Source organism: Aulonocara sp. 'chitande type north' Nkhata Bay, linkage group LG16 (assembly GCF_057382095.1).
Source record: "Aulonocara sp. 'chitande type north' Nkhata Bay isolate Kocher_YH1m ecotype deep benthic linkage group LG16, A_spYH_male_GT1.1, whole genome shotgun sequence".
NCBI classification, from domain to species: domain Eukaryota; kingdom Metazoa; phylum Chordata; class Actinopteri; order Cichliformes; family Cichlidae; genus Aulonocara; species Aulonocara sp. 'chitande type north' Nkhata Bay.
This window is the reverse complement of record NC_141359.1, coordinates 18,386,713-18,410,841: the sequence shown is the minus strand read 5'-3', so window position 1 is coordinate 18,410,841 and position 24,129 is coordinate 18,386,713. Positions and strand designations below refer to the sequence as shown.

Genomic DNA, 24,129 nt, shown 5'->3' with positions numbered 1-24,129 from the left:
TTCACCCAGGTGTGGCTGACACTCGGCAGAAAAGATTTAAAACAAAAAGGTCAAGAGTTGGTTTTCGTAGTTCAGTTTGGCAAAGACGGAGCTGACGGCTGGGAGAGATCCGACCGTAACGAAGGCTTGAAACCAGAAAAAACCAAATGGGCTGTGGCAGAGCATAGCAGGTGGTTCACGCTATTAGCCTGACAATCAGCGACACTGTTCCTTACTTCAAAACAGGCTGGCAGAGGCACCTTAAAGAAACAAATAAAAATAAAAAAATAAAAAAGTATCCGTGTGTGTGTCTACCAGGGGATTTATTTGACCAAAAGCATCTCTCTGTAGTTGTTCATAAGGCTGTGTGTGTTGAATTCGGTTCTGCTTGACGGACACCGCCGAGCAGCAGATCTGGACCAAGAAAAAAAGTTTCATCTCATCTGGTCCAAGGCAAAGTACAAAAATAGAGTGTACAGTTAAATATGTACAATACATTGATCTGTTAGAAATATTGTATAACAAACAAGTGTAGTATTTTTCATTAAAAAAAAAAATACAAAATAACCTTCCAGAAGTGAATACATGTGCAGCAGTTGCATCAACAGGAACAAAAAACAGGCAGAAAACAAATACTGTGAGGAAGGTGACATGGGTGCTTTGGGATTTAGTTGCCCTGTTGAGGCATCTTGACTGTTTATAACCCCTCCCACTTCTGTAGTTCAACTCCGCACCCACATCCCCCCTGTTGGCAAGAAAATTGTTCAGTAGCAGGATCAATCTCAGGGTAGATGCAGATGCTTTCACGTCAGACACACGGGATACATCTTAAAGGCCTCCTTTTCAACTAATCTCCTGCAGAGACGTGAAAAGAGAATGCTAAAGGAACACCTTGTTATGATTGCCTTTCAGCGGTCCTTATGGGTTCTTTTTTTCTCCATTTTATTGTTGTGGCATGCCGAAATGCTGCAGACGTACAGAATACGATGCAGAGAGGGAAATCGTTTCAAGACCTTTTTGGGAAGAAGCAGATGCGTTTAACATCGAGAGGATCTTTACAGCGCCCTAGTCCTTCCCCTTCTCTTGTAGTAATGCGCTGAGCTGGAGCTCTGTTCAGTATGTGTGGTGTGTGTGTCTTTAGGATATTAAATAGTAAAGGATGGGGATTAATAATGGAACCTGACAGCTCATCTCCGGCTCCTATCTGCCTGACTGTCCCCCACAATCTTCCCTTCCATTCCCTCCCTACCTCTTTTTCCTCCCTCTCAGTTTCTAATCTGCTGCGTTTCTCTCTGGCTCTGACCCTCCTTCGTGTTCCTTCCCTCCATCTCTTTTGTCTCCCTCGCTCTCCCTCCCTCCCGCTCTCTCAGGGCCCTCGGTCTTTCAGGGTCATGTCAGGAGAGTAGAAGAGCACATTGGTGTCATCGTCATCGCTGAGGTCGGCCAGGTCAGCCTGCGTGTAGCGCACCGCCCCGGGGTAGTACTCTCCAATCCGTGTTCTGTCACAGAGCCGTGACTGCAGAGCCAGCTAGAAAACAGACACGCATACAGTTTGGAATTAGTACACAACACTTATACTGGTGTAGAAAGGATGTTCACACTAAAGCTCAAGACTCAAACGTTTTTGGCCATTAAATTAAAAACAGTGCCCCAGGTAGATAAAAATGAAAATATTAAACCCCAGATTTGCATATCCAAGGCGTCATCGTGAAGCTGTGGGTCGCCGGCCATAAGAACCAATAATCCCCTTCAAGTTCATTTTCTCATGCACCTCTGGACCGCTTTAACCCCGTCTGCTATTTTTTAAAGCATCCATGTTACAATCTTTAATGTGTCAAAACGTTGGCCATTCAACTTCAATTTCATTTTGGCTAAGAGACGAGACTGCACGGAGGGAGATTTGCTGAGCAGACTGAGTGGGAAGTGAAGGTCGCTGTGGTGTGACCAACAAAATCCCGCCTTTTCAATGCAGTGTGTGCTGGAATAGGATGGCACGAGGAACAACTGAGGTCGTTAAGCATTGAATGTTCTGCCTCGGGACGCAACAGTAAAACTTTTGTTATGGTGACATTAAAATGCTTAAAATTCTATATACTAGTGTGAGAAGTACGAGCCGCTGTAAAGGCCCACTTATGCAGAGTTAATTTTAAGACTCATACTGTGGCTCTGCTAGAATCTTTGGTCATCCTGCACAACGCTAGATTCCACCTTTTGTAAATTCCATGAAAGCAGCGTACTTCAAACAATATGAAAAAGAAAAAAAAATAAACGGCAGTGCAATAAAACTTTAATGAGCGTCTAAATCTGAAGAAGAAAGTGTGCAGCCCTACATCACTTAAGCATGAACTGCTTTGATGTGTGCGAGTAGCGGGAGAAAATAGCCTAACTGTCCAGTCAAGCCTGAGCATGTAAATGATATGCACGCTTCTAAACACGCTCACAAACGTCAGGCTCATGAGAGGCAAATGAGATTCTGCTCATTTGAGTTTGTACGTGTGAGCAGGGATATCGATGCACAGTGCCCTAGCCAACAATACTGAAACCGGGAAAACGTTTAGTAGATTACACTGGATCTGGAAATCTGGAATTTTCCTGTTTATCTCAGTCACCATTCCAAATGAAAGTGGGAATAACGGGCCACATTTTAACTTTTAAGCTGCCAAAACACCTTGTCTTGTGTTTTGGCTTCTGCTAAGCCCTGGAAATCATTCATAATGCAGTCAAACCACCCTTCCCTTCTTTGATTGCATTTAATTACTTCACTGGTACTTGAAAATCCCCTCAGTGTGGGGCTGTTTTCGATCTAACAAAGAAAATTACCTATGGAACTCAAGAGTGAACAATTACATAAGCTTGTTTGGGTGAGAGGGGGGGGATTTTTGTCCCCTTTCAATCTCGCAAACATTACAAAATTCACAGCACAAATCTCGTCTCTGGGTTCCACTGACTTTGGTTCTGTCAGATGAGCTAGTGACTGTGAAACGGGAATGTGATTAATGCACAGCAACTGTTTTTATGCTTTTTGAATGGTGTGATTATGCAAACCGAATCAGATGTTTGGCTGTTTTATATTTACATTTATTCAACTGGCAGATGTTTTGTTTTTTAGTACTGTTACCGAGCCAAGCCAGAGTAGCTCACAGTTCACAGGTTTTTCATTGCAGAAGGACAATGTGAGCTACAGTAGGATGGAAAGATGAAGGGTGTTTAGACCAGTTTAGACTGGGATTTTAAAATCCACATTGCTACCAAGACTCTTGTTCCATTGCAGATCATATGAATAGGACTGCTCACAAACCTGCATGGGATTATTCATGTAAGTGGGAGATGTGCTGATGGCTACTCTGCTGAAATACCCAGAAAAGAGTAAAGAAACGCAGAGTGACATATGCCGTCTTTGGCTGGTTGAACCTCAGATGTGCTGCTGCAGTTTGGATTTATTTATTTATTTATATATATATATATTTTGCTGGGGTTTCACTGGCAGCCCTGCCAGAAGGGAATACAGTACACATACACTATAAGAGAGCAAGGGGGAGGACTGAACAGAGGTTTAACCAGCTGAGCCTCAGCAGCGTAACAAGGCTTTGTCTGCCTCTCCTTAACACACGACAGCTGTGATGCGCAGTTTCGGTTATTGGTGGACAAAAGGGGGCCATGCTCGTGTGGGCACGTGGTGTTTCCACTAAAAAAAACAAACCCCAAAACCCCAACAACAATCGTGTTTTAAAATCAGCCTGCTTTGCGTTAAGATTGCCACGATACCGAGACATGTAGGGCTTTGGAAGAGCTTCCTTTCCTGCGTGCACACTCATAAACACAGAGAAGGAGAAGTGAGATGTGAGCTCATTGCAGAGCCACGGGCGGTTCAGCTGTATGGCTAGAATGCAGATCAATATCAGGGTAGGAGCGAGAGGAAGAGGGAACGAGACGGAGAGTACACAGGTGGGAGGGAGATGCTGGAGAGCAGCAAAAATAATGTAAGATAGATAAATGCCAGAGATGCTGTAACAGGGTACTGGGAACAGAGGAGACAGCAGAAGAGTACGGCGAGGCAGAGATGGGCAGAGAGAGGGAGAAACAGAAGAGCGGCTTCACTGCCGCGAAAGAGGAGGAGGGTGGGGGAAACCGAGGACTAGATAAAGAAAGCGATGCCATGACAAAGAAGCAGGTTAATGGAAGAAAATGGGTTTTAAAAAACAAAAAAAAACAAAAAAATGCGCTTCTGTTCACAGTAATAACCTGGTTGTGTGAATGCATGAATCAGATCTGTAACCAGAAGAGGCCTCTCAGTGAAAGTGTGTTAGTTTTAGTTTTAGTTAGACCGACTCTCCTCACGCTTAAATTTAGCTTCAAGAGGAAGCGAGGAGGAATGGAAATATCTGCTAAAATCACGACCTGGTCCGATTTCTTTTTTTGTTTTTTGGTGTCATGATTTGAGTTTTAATCTGGTGTGTGCCGAGTCTTTTACTTAACTTTGCAATTCTCTGCACTGCAGTACGAAACATAACTGGCAGGTAGGCTTACTCACCTTAAAGGTCAGTGTCTAACTAAATTTAGGGGGAAAAAATGAATGGCAGTGAAAATGTGTGGGTGTATGCAGCAAAGGCTATTTGAAAAATTTAACAGCTACAATTTCTATGGCTCAAAGTAAACAGTGTACTGAAAGCCACCGCGCTTCCTGTGTTTTTGCTCAATCTCTCAACTGAAACTGGCCAATAGACATCGTGCAGGCAGAGTGTGCTGTGCTTTTATGTCTCTAGTGACGAGGACCCATGTCCACTACGAGTCTAGACTCAGGGAAACCCAGTGGTATTCACAATCATGCATGCTAGCCTAATAATCAACCTGAAATGCCATTAAATTTAATCTCATTTCCATCCTGCAGTTTTATTTTTAGTTGACATGGGAGCTGCTCGAATGGCTGCCAAGATCATTTATTTTGTAAGGTTTTTAAAAAAACATGTAAATTAGTTATTTTTAGCAAACTCTGCATCACGATCTTTCACATGTCACCATTCAAATCAAAGCAGCTCCTTTTCATAGTGAGAGTGGAACAAATTGTGGATGTTTTGAGGGATCTAAATGTGGTGCCCAAACTCAGCGTTGCTGCCAATTTGCTCCAGTGGCCATTTGCAAGCACTGAAACAAATAAATGGCACATTTTTGCCATACCCTATAAAATGCGTGAGCCTTTCTTAGAACTCACAAAAGTGCTTTTATCTGCACTGTCTCATCCTAATGTGCTATCTATGCACTGAGCAGAACAAAACTGGCAGGGCCACGGAAAGCAATAATAATGCCTTTTTGCTATGTGCTGCATAAGCCAAAAGGGAACCTAATAAACTGAGAACAATTCAAAATCTTGGAGTCCAGTATCAAGGTTTAAAAAATACCAATGGCACAGTACCAGGCATGTTTGAATGACTGAACATATTGGATATTAAAAAGGTACTCCGCACTTAAATGTTGAGTTTATTGAGCTATAAACTTAATGATATTACTGTCACTATTACTGGGATGAAACACGTCAGTGCTGGTGGTAATGACATTTCTTTGCAAATAATAAAAACCTGAATGTCACTGTTTGAAAATGGCTCAATAAGCAATCTACTGTTTTAAACCTTGCAAAGCCAGACTGCCACAGGTCAGACTGTTTAGGGCTCATCAACATGTCTCAGATCAGCTCAAATCAGCTGTGGGAGAACCCCTCCCACCCCTTAGTGTTTCATACTTGAATGATGGAAACTCATTTACATGAATGTCTGCCATTTCCTGCAAACGCTCTACTTAGGGTTTTTCAGTTTTGGTGCAGTGGTTTGGACTTGTGCTTTTGAGGGCTGCGAAAGCATCACCAGACCCTCACATAGCTCAGCAATAAAGGTGGCAAGATGCCCCCTTTTTAGTGAGAGACAAAGACACACAGAAGCTTTAAGCAGTATCCGCGCTGGAGCCAAAGGCTTGAACTGATGCAGCACGAGACCAGGATGGTCAGGACCAGCATGGCCTTCCACCACATTAATGTCTGTTTCAGCTGATTACGGATTTCTTCACCTCAAATAAACCCTCTGTGGCAGACATGTGTCTCTTTCCATTTTCTCTGGACTGGAAAAGAGAGTGGGCAGCCCTCTCCTCACCCTTTCTCACCCTTTTTCCTCATTTTATTTTTAATACGTGGGGGTGGAGTTAGATTAAAAACTGTGGGTGAACTAACATTTTAAGAGGTCTCTACCCAAAGTACAGGTGCAGATGCAGATACAGCAAATGCATTACATTACAGTCGACGCATGAGTCCACTAGTGGCTTGAAGGTGAGCTGTGGTATTTGGTGCCAAGATGTTAGCAACAGATCCTTCAAGTCCTGTAAGCTGGGAGGTGGGGGCTCCATGGATCAGACTTGTTTGTCAAGCACATCCCACAGATGTTTGACTGGATTGCAATCAGGAATTTTGAGGGCAAGTCAACACCTCAAACTTGTCCTCCTCAAACCATTCCTGAATCATTTTTGCTTGGTGGCAGGAAGCATTATCCTGCTGAGAGAGGCCAGAGCCATCAGGGAAACAGTGCTTAGGGTAGGTGGTAATAATCATAGCATCATAGTAAAATCCACATGGATGGCACGACCCAAGTTTTCCAGCAGAACATTGCCCAAAGCGTCATACTGCCTCCACTGGCTTGCCTTCTTCCTATACCACATCTTGGTGCCAGGTGTTCCCCAGATAAGCAAAGTACACACACCTGGCCATCCACGTGATGTAAAAGAAAATGTGATTTATCAGACGAGGCCACCTTCTACCATTTATCTGTGGTGCGGTTCTACTGCTCGAGTTCCCATTAATGCTGCTTTCGACGGTTGACAGAGGTCAGCACGGGCACCCTGACAGTGTTGTTTTTCATTTTTGCTCCTGGTACTGTATGACGTCAAAGAGAGCGGCTGTCCCTAATGTAGTCATCTCAGGCACACAGCTCTGCCTGTGAGCACAAAGGTCCCATCCACCTGCTGTTTAAAGCCTCTGTTTATGAGGAGCAGCGAATCGGAATAATGATGGATCGTTATGAGCTGTAAATCACGCAAGACTACTATCGCGGAGTCCAGGAATAAAAACATGAAGGTGGGAACGAGCATAACAGGTCACCTTTAATTAAACTGATTTTCTCCGCCTACCCAAAGCAACAGCCACCAACAACTTTTCCAAAGTACGTATGGCACGAGAGAGCAGAGTGAAGACAGCCTAGGGAGAAGGAAAAAAGGCACCTACCCTTTAAATCATGCAAATGTACTGCAGGCAAGCAGCAACAGAGGCAGAGAGGGAGAGAGCGCTGGTGAGTGAGCACGAGGAGACAGGGTTAGGAGGGCCAGGGTGGGGGTGGGGGGTAGGGTTGAAAGCGCAGATTCGTCGCTTTGAGAGAGGAATGTTTTGACGCTGTTGCAAAACCCTCCACACCACCCCCACCCCCACCTCCTTCTCTCCCAAACCCCCCCCCCCCCCCTCCCCGCCGCGCCCCCTTCTCTTCCCCGCCAATCTCACACCTGATGTGTGGGGGCTGCTGGGAGCCGCATGCCAAGATGAATAACAACCGGCTGTTAGTCACGATAGCGCACGAACACACGCCGCCTCTCTCTCTCTTTCACTCGCTCTCGCTCTGTCATCTTCTTTCTCACCTTCTCTCTCGTTCTCCGTGAGACGCGCAAACAGCGTTTTCTCTGTGATTTACGAACACATTGAGATTCCGTTTCACTTCTCTGTCTCTCTCTCTCTCCGCTCACCACAGTGCAACATTGACATTTGGGCTGAAGGTCACACTGCACATTCCAGTCTTCCACACTGCGCTCACGACCCGTTATCAGCGTGGTTGGTGGTACTGACTAGGCGACAATATGTGTGTGTGTGTGCGTGCGTGTTTGTGTACGCGTGAGCTAAGACCACAAAGAATTTTCTGTGTTTGCGGTTCAATATCTGCTCTGGCTCGTATCTGCAGATACAGTCAATGTTTGCAGATTGAGATAAATCTGTGGAGAACCCTATTGATTGTGGTGTTTATTGAAATGCAACCACGCAGGTTTGTGGTTCAAATTTAAAAAAAGAGAGAAATTAAATATAATATATACACGTAATTTTTTTGGAAAAGCTTGTCTTCATTACATGTTCCTAAGCCCTGAATTTGCCATTTTACACTTTAAAAAAAAGGGGGGGGGGTTTGTACCAAAAACCCAACAAGCATTTTCCGTACAGGTGGCGTGTGAACACCTGTAACAGATGGTAACAGTCAGTGTGGGAAGTTAAATGGCCTAATTACAAATCCTGAAGCAATTATTTCTCACTGGGAAGAGGGCTAAGATGATGTTGCAAAAAAAGAAGGAAAAAAAAGTAAAATGACTTTTGTAGAATTACCACATCATTAAACTTAAACATCTTCCTTACGTAAGCATTTCAACACTGGTATAAACAGAAAATTCAGCCACTCATTTCGATGCCCTTCAATTCGTATGTCTTTGCTGGGATGGGCTTCAGCCACCTGAGTCCCTGAAAGGAGTAAGCAAAGGTACACTGCAGAGGACAGATGGCATTCAGAGCTTTATAAAGCTCCTTTCAGACGTGGAATCTGTGACATTGCCGACTGAATAGATCTGCTGAAGGAATGGATTTTAAACCACGCTAACAGCAGGAATAACAATGATGCTCAATCTGAAATTCACATAATTCAAATGAGTAATCCCAGCGATCATTTTTGCTAAATGTCACAGCAAAGCTGATGTTTTTTTCTTAGGACTAAAATGTATTGGAAAACTTTGGTGATCCCAGACTTTTAATCCGTCACCACAGATTTAAATTTGCCCATTTAATTCACGTGTCTATTACTTTACAGTTAAACTGAATTATATCTGCTAACCAGCTGCATATTGGGTGGTTGCTGAGTGTGTCTACATGCGTATCCTGGTTATGACAATCTTTTAGAAGTACTCTGTTTTTGTCTTTGCGTCTTTATTTCTGACACTTGAATGGGCCTTTGTTCTAGGTGTTAAGAAACCTGGATATGCTTCTGAACATGTTGAAGTACCCTTATACAGCACATCCAGGTGTCTGAATGTTCCAGCCAAGTTACCTCATAGAAACACAAATAATGGTGGGAGCAAGACATTCAAGTCTACAGAAGACAGTTTGCAGAATGCCTGTTTCTCAACATGTAGAGTGAGACAAGTCAGGTCAAAGCCACCTGGGCTTGTGTTTAGTAGCTATGAAGATGAACTGTGAGAAACTATTTGCATGCCTAATCAAATGTATATAAGTGTCATATCCTGAATATGGTTAAAACCAGGATAAGCTTAGGTAACCTGGGATACTCTGTCCATGTAAATGCACACATTGTGACCATGTTTGCATACTTAGCGCTGAACTGTAAGCATTTAACCAAATGCACAGTTTCAACCAGTATAAGCCTCGATTGAGAGCTCGTGTCAGTGCAACAGCCTGATTGGTTCCTCGCGTGTTGGGTTAAATATTTTCAAGTGACACGGACATGTATTTACCTTTATTTTTTGTCACCCAGGATTGATTCGCATCAGTGCAAGTCTTTGAACAGACTACTGTATGCAATCACATGAAAGATGACTGAGTGTCTATTCAAGCGTAACCACTATGTATAAATAGCCTCCAGATTTAAATAATGATGCGGTTCTCACAGGTGTGTGTGAAGTTTACCTGCATGCCAGTTGGGCTCAGGAGGCTCCACCAATCCCTATTCAGGCCAAACACAAAGGCATTGGCCAAGCCGTGGAGTGGTGCCGACAGGACGTGCAGAAGTGTGAGGTAGAAGGACGGTGCCTTAGGGTAGAAGGCGTTATGGAGCCTGGAGGAGGAGGAAAAAAAAGAGAAGACAGAGAAGTTTTAAGTTCTCCCGTAAAAAAGTTGTAAATACAGAGACAACTAGGAGCAGAGCTTTAGACGTGACGATGGAGTAATTCAGGGAGAAATCAGAGGGAGAAGACGGCAACGGGGGAAAGGGGAACGGCAGAGAGCGAGAGGTTGATAGAGCAGCAGAAAGAGAGGGAAAGAGAGGCAGAGGACAAGTGAGTGACAGAGTGAGGGACAGGGTGAGAACGAGAAGTAATGAGAGTGAGTGGCAGAGGCAGAAAAAGGAGAGAGAGAGGAAAAGGGGAGGGCGAAAGAGCGAGTGAGCTTTATATCAGCGTTTAAGAGCCCATTAGGCAGCGTGAGACGGCTGGGCTGACACATTCTTGGCTGCCGCTTCGACAGCACGCAGCACTTTACAAGGACAGGGAGATGTGTAGCGCTCAACTCCCTTCCTCTCCTTCTCACCCCCTTTCTCTCATCTCAGTTTCCTACTTCTCCTGACCACAATTTCGCCATCCCATCTTTCCCTTCTTTTTCATTCCGCGCACGTTTCCCCCGCACGCTGCTCGGCCTCACTCAGATATCGCCCCCATTTCTTTGCATTCAGTTTCATCTATCTGGATATCTCATTTTCATCTTGACTCGTGAGAGTGAGCCGCTATTCCTTTCTTTTCAATTTCCTTCCCCGCGCCTGGAAACCTGGGGCACGACTAGGAGAAGAACCTGATATTGTATGGTGCGGCTGAGAACTAATGGCTGCCTCTGAGAACGATGCTGCTCAGCCATTAACCCTGGATTAACCTTGTATTAGCGCTGCTCGCTGGGCTAGCCCGCCACTAATGTCTTTTATTGATCTATTAGCGTGAGAATCAAACCGCCGCGCGGCTCATGGCATTTTCTGCATGTGTTGTGTTCTTGGGTTTAGTGTGCAGCACGAACTAAGTGGCCACAGTGGTTGACCTCAGGGTCGCCAAAGTCATCTGTGTCTTGGGGGTTGGGTGGGCCACTCTTGTATTGTGGTTGCACAAAGTTACGTGGGACTCTCCAATCACCTATTCCTATGTGACTGTCTGACTCAGAGAGATTTTTTTTCATTAGTTTTTGAAATGACAATTATATTGGGGAAATCTTTAGCAATTTTAACACCGCTGTGCTTTAAATCACTCTCTGTAGCAATCACTTCACAATAGCACCACAAATACTGAGCCATCACTGCACCCTGCACATGAACATGACGAGTCTTCGTGGCTGCAGTGACATCAGCCAGGCTAATAAAAATAACTCCTGGTGACTAACCAAATGTGTTTTATAAAAACAATGTTAAATGTCGTGATGCTATTACATCACTGTCACTTTCTAGTCGCACAGGAGGCAGATAATGTTTTAGAGAATACTACTCAAAAGACTGGAAACTTTCTACTTACAATAACAGGACACTGAAGGCCAGATCAAAAATAAACAAAAAGCTTTGTGTAGTGGAGACGTCCAAAGTAGGTTCAGGGCTTGCAACAGGATTTATTTCCAATAGGAAACACATAAACTTACATTGGCAGGGTTATCCTTCAGAGGAGTTTCATTTGATGGCAGATGGTTTAAGCACTGAAAAGGCAATGGATAAATCCATTTTAACACATTTAAGCACAAAGCAAGCATTGAGAAGCACCCAGGTGCCAGGAAGAGGAGCGACTCTGTTACTTGCCGTGAGAATCAACTAAAATCGGAGCAAATTGATTTATATTTAATATTTGTCATTATTTTTTGGAAATGACTAAAAAGTTAATGCAATGTCTTACATTTCTAGAGACATAAAAAAGAAAAAACAAAAAACAAAACACTATATATCCCAAACAGGAGTCCTCTCTTTCTTACTGGGGATTTATGCTTCAGCAGGAAATTTGTCACCTCAATGTGAGGGGTGATAATCATAAGCATCAATATAAGGATCTCAGCAAATTTCTGCCTATCAGAAAAAGGAATTGGAAAACTTGAGCAACAAAAATGTTTTACCCCACAAAAACCATGGAGCAATTAACACACAAGTCCACCAACACAAGCATAAACACTTCGACGTCAGCCACGCACATGGGCCAAACTGTCGGCTCGATTCAGTCTAAATCAGGCCTCAGTAGTAGATGGCATTTCACAATTTTCTGCCCAGTCTGTCAGGACATCATGTCCAGAAAAAAAACAAATAAGAACTACTGAGCTCATTTTTGTGCTTGAGTTCTTTTGTGGATGTAGACTTCTTCTGCTTCTGCATCACGGTCTTGAAAAAGGCTGCGTGCACCACCCATTTTTAGACGGGAAGATTTTGTTCCCGGAGATAAGATGGAGCTCCAGTTGGGATGTCGCAGCTGTATGAAACTAATAGCTGGTGCAGCTTCTTTGGTACACACAGCTGCTTCAGGTGCGCTGTCAACAGCAGCCTCTTACACTACCAGCAGCAGCGATAGCAGAGCCTGAGTTTCTGCTTGATGAAAATATAAACGAGGCGCTGTACATGCTTTTTTCCTAACGTCTGATAACTTCCAAATTAGCCAGCTTTTTCCTCCACCTTGCTCTCGCCAACGTGACAACTAAAAACACAGCGTTGATTTATGTTACCCAAGCGAGATATGATTACAAAAAAACCCTGCATTTTCAAAATATTTTAAGGTTATACGTTTTCGGATCCATTTGTTATTCCTAAACTTAACCTAGCCTGGCCACTCGCACTTTTGTGTCATTACAGTGTGTTTATTTACAGCAAATTCCAACCCGATACTACAATAACGACCGTGAATGTTTTTTATTGTAGTGCATTTGCAGACACGGTTTTGCTAAATCTGCTTTCTGCTTCATTTTCATACAGATAAATTCCCAACCTGCAAGCCACTCTTAAATATGAAAAGAAAAAGATAAAACTTGCAACAGAGGCTATCCATCATTTTAATTGTGGTCTCTTGGAGCAATAATACATAAATGATTATTTTTTCCTGATGTAACCACACTCAATAATCTCAACGTTTAAGTGAAACCAAACTCTGATCCTTAAATGCGTCAATAAAGGCCTTCAGTCACTGGACACGTTAACATAATATTTGCAAATATCAAATCAAGCTTAATTTTTATGATTCAAATAAGCATATCTGACCAATCGGACCGCTGCACATGGCAACAAGTGTGCTGTAGCTCAAAATGTGCACCAGTATTGGATACACAAATAGTAAAATAACACTATTTTACCTCTTACACACAGCTAGATGCTGCGGGTCAATCGGCTCTCTGAAATGATTTCCCCACCTCCTCAGATGTGCTCCCAGCTCTGCCAGCAAGAGTTCAAACTGCCCCACTAACAACATAAAATGTATGGAGGCTATGAAGACATAGGCTCCTTACAGCTGTTACATACACTAACATCTTTTGCTTGAACAACAGTCCAGTTCTTTTTTTTTTTTGATAATTTAAATTCTTTACACGCCATAGAATTTGACTGCTGTCTGCTCATTGCTAATTTAACAGAAACCATGAAGTTTAATGATGCCAAATTCCCTTTTCTAGTATAAATGAACCGACTACAATGTCTGCCAAAATCTTTCGTTATAGAAAAGGGGGATGCACGATTCAGTGTTTATTTCTATTTTTTGCCTTGATACTGATCCCGAGTCTTTGTGTATCTGTTTGGCGCACCTTTCTGACCCAAATACTGAAGGTCCAGATTCAAGAACAAATGATCTTTAATTGCCAATATGGATTCGATTTTAAGCTTCTTTGGGCAAATGCAACTGCAGAAATTGAGAACTGCGTAAAGTGTCTCACTCTGTTTGAGTTGGGATGACAGAGAAACTCAGTCTCCTCGTGGTTTATGGTTGTTATTACAAATATGTTTTAAATTGGCATGCCACAGTGGAGGACCGTAACTATGAGAGCGGAGGCTTCAGCTCTGTCAAAACTTAGCCACACACACCAAAATAAAAGGAAAAGGGGAAAAAGTCGTAGTGGCTACAGACGTCATGCCCTGCCTTCACTCCATCTATGCTACAAGCAAGGTACGCCTGGCCATTTGGAAAGGCCTAAGGAAATGCGACTGTTTCATGTACCTGTCACTTTCTAAACAAACACACACACGGCTATGGTCTTTGGCCCCATTATGAAGTCCTAATCAGTGAGCGATCCAGCTATGGTACCTGCAGCCGGCTGAGAAAGGATGGTATCTATGCCATTTTATGAAGGAAACCTGATAGAAAATTAGACTGAAATTCAAATTAGAACAGAATTATTATTATTAAACCAAAGAAGTTAAATGCAACAAATCCTTCTGAGAAAGTCTAAATGGTCCTGAGGGTTCCCCTCTGCTTTACCATCGAGTTGCTCAGAGAATTAATAATTACTCACAAAATGTATTAATTAATTAGTGAAAGCTTAAATTATGCGCTGACAGAACTCTTTTTTTAACAAGTGAATGAAACAGTCGGCACTGGTTGAAAACCAGACTGTTTCCCAACAAAAAAAGACTGCATAAAGATATAAGGGATACATGTCGCCATCTAAGCTTTGAGGATCTATATACCTTTGTGGCACTGTGCCCATATGCTTTTGCCACATTCAGGCATTTTTATTTTTACTTGCATACTGAGGGAAATGCAGACAGTATAGCATCACCTGATGCCACGGGCTGGGTTAGGGCATATTGTAAACAGTGTGACAGTAAGCTTAAGCGTGGGAAGAGAGCTTGGTTCACCTCAACTCCAAGCAATTCACAAGAGGTTAGACTTCTTCTAATATTCTCCTGAACGATAGGTAGCACCACTCAAACCATACCGTCATATCAGTATTGATATAGGAAGAGAAGATGTTTTTTCCACAGTCTCACAGAAACTGTTGCACCATCTCCCTCTGTCTGAGCAGTAACTTTTATATCATTATTATGGCAGTAAAAACCATCATGGTCGTACCTCAACCCAGCTGCGATAGCAGTGGTACGATGTGCCAAGTAACAAAAGTCAACAGGTCAAAGAAAAACTAAAACAGCGGTGCATTTGACAGGGAATAAACGGTCACCAAAAGCGACCGGAGAGATGTTGTACTGTAGGGAAGAGAGAGCTCAGTGTGAAAGTGAAGCTGTCAATTTACTTGCCAATCTATGTTCCCACCCTCATCTTTAAGACCACAAGCTCTAGATCACAGGTGTCGAACTCCAGGCCTCGAGGGCCGGTGTCCTGCAGGTTTTAGATGTGTCCTTGATCCAACACAGCTGATTTAAATTGCTAAATTACCTCCTCAACGTGCCTTGCAGTTCTCCACAAGTCTGGTAATGAACTAATCATTTGATTCCGGTGTGTTGACCCAGGATGTTATCCAAAACCTGCAGGACACTGGCCCTTGAGGCCTGGAGTTCGACACCCCTGCTCTAGATAGTGACCTAAAGAATGAGACTGAGAATACAAGCTGCAGAAATCAGTTTCCACTAAAGGAGGGCTGGATGTTCTCTTAGTGATAGGGCGAGTTGTGTCGTTTGGCAGGACCCACTACTTTGCCACATAAAACAAAACTAACTGAAATAGATCAGATATCTGACTAAGACGCCTCCTGGATGCCTCCTAGGTAAGATGTTTCGGGCATGTTCTATCAGGAAGACCTAATTCCCGCCGGATGAGCTGGAGAAAGGAAAAGGAGGTCTGGGCTTCTCTGCTTAAACTGCTACCCCCACGATCTGGAATCCAGAGCAGTAGAAAAACGGATGGATGGATGAATGAACAGATGGAAGGATGGATGATTAAAGAGATTTTAGTGTATTTTTTCTTGTCATTTGTGCACATTTTGTTCATTTTTTAGCAGTCTTACAAACAGCTCCTAAAACTTTTAGATTTAAGTTACGCAAACTTTGTCAAAACCAAGCAGGCACATAAACAGGCTGTTGTTTTTTTCCCTTAAAAGCCCAGTGAGAACTGCAGGAGAAAAGCACAGAAGATGATTATGGAGATTCATCCACAAATCTGGTTATAATCCTCTCTTATCCTCTTTTGCAGCGTGAGGTTGCAAGGTTTATTTGCCATTAATCTGTCTCCATTTACCTTCCAACAACCCTTTAAAAAGTTGTGACAGAAAGAAAAGCACAAGTTGAGTTGGCCAGAGGTCGAATATAAACCGGCAACAAGAATCTACCTGCCGTAATTCTGGATAAAGGTGTCGACTAAACGTCTAAACGAAGCTTAAAATAAAACCAACAGTGCAGCCAGTGGAGCGTAGAGTGGCGTATCCTGGTGCTTGTCAGAGTAGGGACCATTTCAGAACTGTTTTCTGGGTTAGCCTACCGCGATATCTCCGAGGACCAGACCAGCTGCTAGTCACATTCATTTCACTTCCCATTAAAGGTGAAATAAATCAGGAGTCCCCACACAACCTCCTAAGAGACGCAGGAAACACACACACAAAGACACACACACGGACACGCACGAAGAGGAAGTTGGACACATGTGGATACACATAAACACACATCACTGCCCGTGCGTGTGCAAAATAGGTGTCTACATTCAGTCTAACCTGGGTCACATACGCCGAGAATGTCAGAAGGAGAGGAAATGCAGTGGATGTGTGTTTGTGTGAGCGGCTGTGTGTGTGCGCCTGCCTGCGTATGTGTGTCTCTCTGACAGCACAGCGGTGAGAGTGAGTGGGTCTGTGTGAAGGGGGGCTATTTCTGGCGTCTCATTTTTTTTTTCCTGCTGCCGCAAAGAAACACGATCGGCGTCCGGGAAACGAGAGCTGGCAGCAAGCAATCATCTGCCTGCCACACACAAACACACACACACACACACAGACACATGCAGGCGCACACACATGCGTGCGCACACACACAGACACACACACAGACAGCACCTCGCAGCGCTGAGCAACACGCGCCATGGCAACGGAACAGCCGCAATTAGAGGCGAAGAGCCTTTCCCCTCCATCGAGGGAGAGACGGAGAGCAAAATGAAAGGAAGAAAAAGAGCAGGCGAGGGGGAGAGAAAGGGAGACAGGAAGGCGGGGGGAGGGGGGAGGCTGGGCAGAGACGAGTGTCAGAGAAACGGCGCTGCACAGGAAGGAGAGAAGGGAGAGCGGGAGCGAAAACGGAGAAGACGATAAAAGAGGTGAAAACGTGGAAGAGTGAGGAGGCCGTGGAGGGGAACGAGGGGCCGAGAGCGATGGAGGAGGAGGAGCAGGGAAGAGGGCAAAGGGGTGAAGGAGCGAGGCTGAATGAAAAAGACTAAAAAAGAAGCCGAAGAGGCAGAGAGAGAGAAGGGAAGGGAAAGAGGAAGAGGAGGAGTAGGAGAGATATCTAAAAAGACAGATTGCAAGACATGAGTGAGACAAACAAAAGAGATTACGTGCGAGAGAAACCAAGATAAGACACGGCGGGGGGGGGGGGGGGGGGGGGGTGCAAGGAGGTTAGATAGAGAGAAGGGAGAGATGGAGAGGCTGGTGGAGGCGTGCGGAGGATGGGGGAGGATGGTAGGGGGTGGTAGGCTGTTTCTCCTGTGTGAGCCAGGCTAATGAAAGATGAATGAGGAAGGCAGTGGTGAGAAGGAGAGTGTGGCTGCGGGCGATGCCTGGCTGAGCTGCTGTGTGCGCGCGTGTCGGGGTTTTGTGCGTGCGGCGTAGTTGAGCAAGTCTCACAAAAGGGATGATGCTGTGTACACAATATCGGGAGCAAATGGTCAACAACAATAAACACGAAGACACGCTTCTGCGCTCACGCTCGCGGGCGCGTGTAGCCTTAAGTCTCAGCCTGCTGCCACCTGTAAGCATGCAGTCAATCATTAGTACTCGCGCAGCGTCTCCGAAGCCTCGCTCACTTATTCAGACCTTCCATCTATCAAGCTGTCACTCACTCTTTGAACCCGTCTATCTCACCTTCCGCATTCTCTGCAAAATCCCTCATTTACTGCCTCTCCCTATCTCCTCCAATATCCCACCCTGCCAGTCTATACCACTTTCCTTCCCTCCGTTTCCATTTCCTCCTTCTATCAGCGTTCACCTTTTCTTTTTCTTTTTTTTGTCTGCCTCTAATTGTTGTGCCGAACATCCTCAGAGCTGTGGGTGAAACGCACTTAAAACAGCTTGGACGAGAACTCCTTCCCCAGAGTGGAGGGCAGCCAGACAGAGAAGTCATCCTGAACCCGATTGCACTTCCTCCGCTCTATGACTGACTGCCTTACTTCTTTTTTTTTTTCTTCCCTCCAGACAAATCACATGCTTCGCAGTGCCCAAACAAGGCTCTCATTCTCCCTGCGGTGCCGCTGCTGACAGCGAATCAGAACTTTTCTTTGACTAGAAAGTCTAATTCTGTAAAATTGAATTTGATATCTAAGATAAATTATAGGTGGGACAAAATCAATGCAAGTATAGGACAGTAAAGAAGGAGATTTATATATAATTTTTTAAATGTATGCCAAGCTCACATGATATTCTACTGCCTTTCCTGAAGGTTTCAGAAAGATTTTAGCTTTTAAGCCCCTAAAACTAAATCCAGCTCAAAGGTTTCTATTATATCTATATTTCTAAAACATTTAGAAAGACAAACACTAATCTCAAACAGAGAGGATGAAAAATGAACTAGACATTGTCACAGTTTATTTTCGTCTAATTATTCTTCACAGTGCTTCGAGCCATGATAGCCTTTTAAAGGACTCAAAATATGGTAGAATCCACTTGTTGAATCCAGATTCTTCACACGTAAAAACTCTAATCTTTGTGGTTTTTCCTCTCAATAATCTCAATAGACAAAGCAATAAAGAAGTTTTTTTTAAACACTCAACACTGGGTTTTTTAAACTCAGTGCCTGAAATTCATTTACATAAAGCTTGACCTGTTGATCCGTTGGTTGCTTGCGTCTCTTTGATACATGTGTGGTGGCCTTTAGGGCAGCAAAAACCCAGGACAGGCTTTTCTTTGTACAGTGACAACATGTGATCAACCGCGCAAACGTGTGTTCAGCTCTATTGCTTGGGAACTATCTGCTAGAGGATGGTGCGCTTTATCTTCTTTCTCCTGGGTGTAACGACACGTAGATGAAACCACGGTCTGCATGTGCGTCGTGCTAGTGTGTCTGCATGCGTGTGCGCTACAACTGAAAACTGGAAGATGATCTACTTTGAGCATAAGGTCAATATGGGTGTAAATGCTCCCATTATAGACAACTGCACATGCTTGGTCCAAACACGTTCATTTTTGCCAAAATTTCTGGAATAATCCTGAAACACATAAACAGGCACACCTGCATGGGATGCGCACACACACACGCACGCACACACACGGTAACAGACAAAGCGGCATACACAGACCCCAGGGACTAAAGCGGCTAACGTTCACCAACAGAATAAAACCCAAACAAAGAGACATCCTGTTTCCTGGAACACAACACCGCTCAACGCACTGTGCTGGGAGCCAGTAAACGCACGCACACACACACACACAAACAAAATCTCTTCGTGCATCGAAGCATACGTGTTTCCCTGCACCTGATTCATGTACCTGCATGTGTCTGTGCGTCCAGTGATGCCACTGGCTGTGCCTCAGAGTGTTTGTGCGAGTCAGTTCGTCCTTGTGAGCGGCTGTGGCTAGAAGTGTGTCCGTGTCTGTAGGGGTGGGTGAGCGTGTGTGTGTGTCTGTGAGAGAGAGGAGGGAGGGAGGGAGAGCAGATGATAGAGTAGGCTTTAGCTATTCCCTGGAGTGTGAGGCAGCGTTTACGGCACTCACAGAGCAGCCAGAGTGATGAATATTTAAAGACGTGCCTGAAAGAGCAGAGGGAGGGGGAACAGGGTATGTGTGGGTGCGTGTGTATGTGTTTATGTTTGCATACGGCAGAGTGTGAGGGAGGTTATCCAGTATCTCCTTTAGGTTTTGCATGTGTATACCATATGCATATGTGTTCATGTGCATATACACCAGAATGACCCTGTATGCCTATATATGGATATTTGTCTACATGACCTACATGTATGTAAGAGCAGTCAGGTCAGTACATTTCAATGTGTTGGGGTCATGCAAATGTGTTTGTGTGTTCTGCTGGTGTCATTTACATGTATGCAAAGAGATACATGTTACAACTATGTTTCTACTTCAAAACTGAAAATTCAGCCTTGGTGTGTGTGTGTGTGTGTGTGTGTGTGTGTGTGTGTGTGTGTGTGTGTGTGTGTGTGTGTGTGTGTGTGTGAAGTACACACAGCCCTGTAGACCATCTCGCCGTCTCGCTAAATGGGGATGAATAGCGGAGAGTCACTGCTGCTCAATGGGAGACGAATGGCTGTGTGGCTCTCCGTCTCCAGCTGCACACCAATCACTGCCCGTGATGCAAATACAAGTGTGCGCATGCAGGCGCGCACAGTAGGCATGGTCACATAACCACCAAATATTATGTGGGTCGAACAGCTGTCTGTGGCTACGCTATCGCACAGGCAATCGGGTTGCTCAAAGAGCATGACATCTGATGCTACAGACAGGTCAGATTTGCAAACATTGATGTTCTCTGTGTGTAAATAGGTTAAAATAAAATGTCAAAATTAAAGGATTCGAGGTTTCACTCTTAAGTATGTGCTTTCTTAAAATGTTAACTTTCACTCTGCGCAATTACAGTTTAAACCAAGCTAATCTCAACTTTAGTGGCAAATCCCTATAGACTGTCATGTCACTCCTGCAAAACCGCAAATCAAAGCATCCCAAAAAAGACAAGAATGGTTCATTTTGCCTCTAGATCTGAAAAACAAAACAAAACACCACTTATCTGCAAGTTATATCAAGTTCAAAACTTATTTTAGCAAACAGGACAACGCTGCCACTCTTACACTGTAAATTGAAAGTGAGGCGATGGATAAATAAAGAAGGCTTGCAGACAAAGAAAGATGAGAGTTTGGAACCTCACATACTGCCTTTCAGCACCAGCTTACTTGTTCAAGTAAACAAAATACACCACAAAAGATAGTAAGGGTATACAGTACGAACCACACACCAGACTAGACACACACGCACACACGGGGAGTCACAAACACACGTCCATATGCGCTGAATGCAAGATATTCCGAGAAGCGTAGAGGCAAGGAACGGAAGGAGGGGACTGTAGAAAGGGAAGAGAAAGCAGGAGTGAGAAAGAGAGAGGGAGAGCAAGAGCGCATCCTGGGATGCAGAATGCCGAATACAGTGTGATAAGAGTTAATGTATCCCCCCCACGCCCCTCCCTCCATCCCTCCCGTTTGGCTCTCTCTTTCTTCCTCCCTCCATCCATCCATCCCTCCCTCCCTCTCTCCTCCTCCCCCGCCTCCTCCCCGTTCTCTTTGAGGGATGAATAATAACTGCTGCTCTGAGATTTCCTCCCTCGTTTTTCAAAGCGCAGAGCGGAGATGGGGAAGGTCTGCCTGGCCCGGGTAGCGCGTGTGCGCACACACACAAAAGTGCAGACACGCACTGAAGCACACACAGATGCGTGCGCACACTGTCTTGTTCTCGCTGCTCGCCTGGAGCAGGGAAATCAGATCTCCTCCAGAGAAAGACGAGTGGGGGTGTAGGGGGGCTAGGCGCTGTAGGGAGCCCATACAAAAAAAATAAATAAATAAAAAAATAAAAATCTTGTGCTAGCACCGTATAGGCCTATACACACACCACGAAAACCACACAGACAGCACTGAGTGAAACCAAGAATAACTAGGAGGATGCAAGCTACCTCCTGGAGCGGCAGGGTGAACTCAAGGTTACAGACACATCACCGGTTCAAGCCCTGCCGCCAGGGCCAATCTATCCACGCTGAAGCGCCCCCCTGCACAAGGCGCGTAACCCTGATTGCTCAAAGCCAAGCGGCTTTGAAAACTGGAGCTGCAGCTTCAAGACAAAGCTGTAAAGAAAAAGAAGGGGAGAAAAAAAAAAGCACTGAATGGTAAGGCCGATTTGGTGGTGCGCTTTGGTGTTTAAAAGGGGATCGGGGTGCTTTTGAGGAGAGCAAGAAGTCTTGGCAAAAGACGAGCAGGCTGTCCGGGAGGAGCACTTGCACATCGAGCTGCGACGCACCACAGAAATCGGCAGCTAGGTTCCGAAGAGAGGGCTTATTTATGCAAACAAGCGTACAAGCGCGCACAGTAGGAATCTAGACAAGCCTTGTAAACAAACACACACCCACACCATAAAGCACACAGGGGAGGCGATGTGAGAAGCAGACTGTGAAAACTCTAGTCGTGCCCAGGCAGTGCTTACACACACACGCACACAGACGCACACACACACAGACGCACACAAAGAGCCCCGAGAGAGACTGAAGTGGGAGAGCGCGAGAGAAAGAAGGAGAAGGAGAAAGGGGAGGAGAAGGAGGAGGGATGAGTGCGAAGGTGCGAGTGTCTGGTGCTACTTTTGTGTTGCCAAATGAGGGCAAGCGAATGAGTGAGTGCGAGAGAGCGAGAGAGCGAGCGTGTGAGAGAGATGGATGTGTACGGCGAAATGACGTAAAATGGCTTGTCCGTGCGAGTGTGTGCAAGCGCGGGCGACACGAAATAGGAGCGTTTTCCCATTTCAATTCGCAACAGCTGGTGTCGAATTAACACATTTACCAGAGTGCATTTGGAACAGATTAAAATTGCGTGTGGCGTGTGACTATGTGCGTGTATGTGTGTGTGTTTGTGTGTGTGTGGCAGCAGCAGATGAGGGCCAAAACAAGAGTGTGTTTGTGTGTGGGAGTGTCTGTGTATTAACGCAATGGATCAGGGCAGGGAGAAATGGCACAGAGAGAGAGAGAGCAGCAGAGAGGGTTGCACAGCGAGCGAGCGAGAAAGAGAGAGCTCTACCCGACGGCTTTAGCTGCTGCCCTGGGCCGTCTCTCTAAGCCCTGTTTAGGAGGCTTTGGAGCTCAGATAGAAATAATCCCCCACTCAGACACACACACACACACACACGCGCTAGGCATGCACACACAAAATAAAAAACGCACGCACGCAAATACATGGGAGCTGTCGCGGGCAGACGCGAAGAAGCACACACTCCGGTTGAGGCGGACAAACAAGTGTGCACGCATTCACGCCGACACACACACACACACACACACACACACACACACACACACACACACACACACACAGGGGAACAAGCAGAGACAGCACATTCGCCTCGACATGAAACCAACCACCCACCCACGCGCACGCACGCTCTCATATACAACAAAACACACACACTAAGGCTGTCTGCCGTGCGGAAGCAGAGCACAGCGACATCGGCACGACACCGTGACAAACACTTTACACACTCCAGCACTCAGCAGAGGGGAGGGAAGGAAGGAGGGAGAGATGGAGAAAGAGAGGAGGAGGAAGAGGTGGAGGATATGAGGCAGGGGGAGGGAGGCGAGTGAGTAGGGGAAGGGGAGGGGGGGGGGGCTAACAAATTAATAGGAGCCGGAGATATATACAGCCAGCGCTGCTGAACGGGGGAGGAGGAGGAGGAGGACGACGAGAGAGCAATTCATTCCCGTTTTCTACTCGTTCGCTCTCTGGAGAAAGGCAGAGCCGAGCTGAGCGAGAGCGTATTTGCTCAAGAGAGGGGAGAGAGAGAGAGAGAGAGGGGGGCTTTGTGTCGCTGAGGAGAGGAAAAGTGGAGGAGGAGGAAAAAGGGAGGGAGGGGGTGGAGTGGGGTGACATAAAAACACAGCAGCAGAAAGATGGAGCGCCTGAGCAAGGAAGAGTGAAAATAAGAGGACAATAACAAAGACTTTTTGAGCGTAAAAGAAGGCGAGAGGAAGGGAAAGTGGCATTAAGGGAGGGAAAGGGGGTGGTGTGTGTAAGGTGGGGGGGGGGGGGGGGCAGCGTTAGCGCAGGATGCAGTTTGTCATCTTCATCAGCCGACAGCCGGGGCACGGGAGGAAAGGGTCTGGAATGGATGGAGAGGTGAATGGGGGGAGAAGGGAAGGGTGAGGTGGCGAGCAGGGCGGGGGGGGGGGGGGGGGGTGAAGGGTGATGGGCAGTGTTTGAGCAGAGCTTTTGAAAGACGTTGACCCTGTAATTGACCTGTGTCTCCGCCTACATCGCCGTGGCGACAAGCAGAGCCGCTGCAGCTAATCACTTAGTAACCCTGACCTGTCAATCACACCAGTGCTGTGTTGAGATGGGGAGGGGGGGGCAAATAAATGAAAAAGGAGAGGGAGGGAGATGAGGAGTAAGGAAAGGAAGGGAAAGGAAAGGGAGGGAAGGAGTAATAACAGCGCTGGGGTTATCATTTACTGGACTACCCGCCTCCTCCCACCCAACCCTCAGCCGACGAAGCTCAGGTTTTATAAAAGCCAATAAAACGCTCTATACCTCCATCTCTCTCTC

General features: G+C 45.4%; 1 protein-coding gene across 2 annotated transcripts in view; it reads right to left on the bottom strand.

Annotated features, from left to right (window-relative positions):
- Positions 1 to 285: 285 nt before the first annotated feature.
- The window catches only part of LOC147311295 (cyclic AMP receptor-like protein A), a 53,033-nt gene continuing 29,189 nt past the window's right edge, over positions 286 to 24,129 (bottom strand). For both annotated transcript variants that reach the window (XM_086266738.1, XM_086266739.1), the window contains 2 exons: positions 9,680 to 9,827; positions 286 to 1,507 (listed from right to left, as the gene is read on the bottom strand). In XM_086266738.1, the coding sequence (XP_086122864.1) occupies positions 1,346 to 1,507; positions 9,680 to 9,827 (310 nt within the window). In that variant the 3' untranslated portion in view covers positions 286 to 1,345. The remainder of the gene's footprint in view (positions 1,508 to 9,679; positions 9,828 to 24,129) is intronic.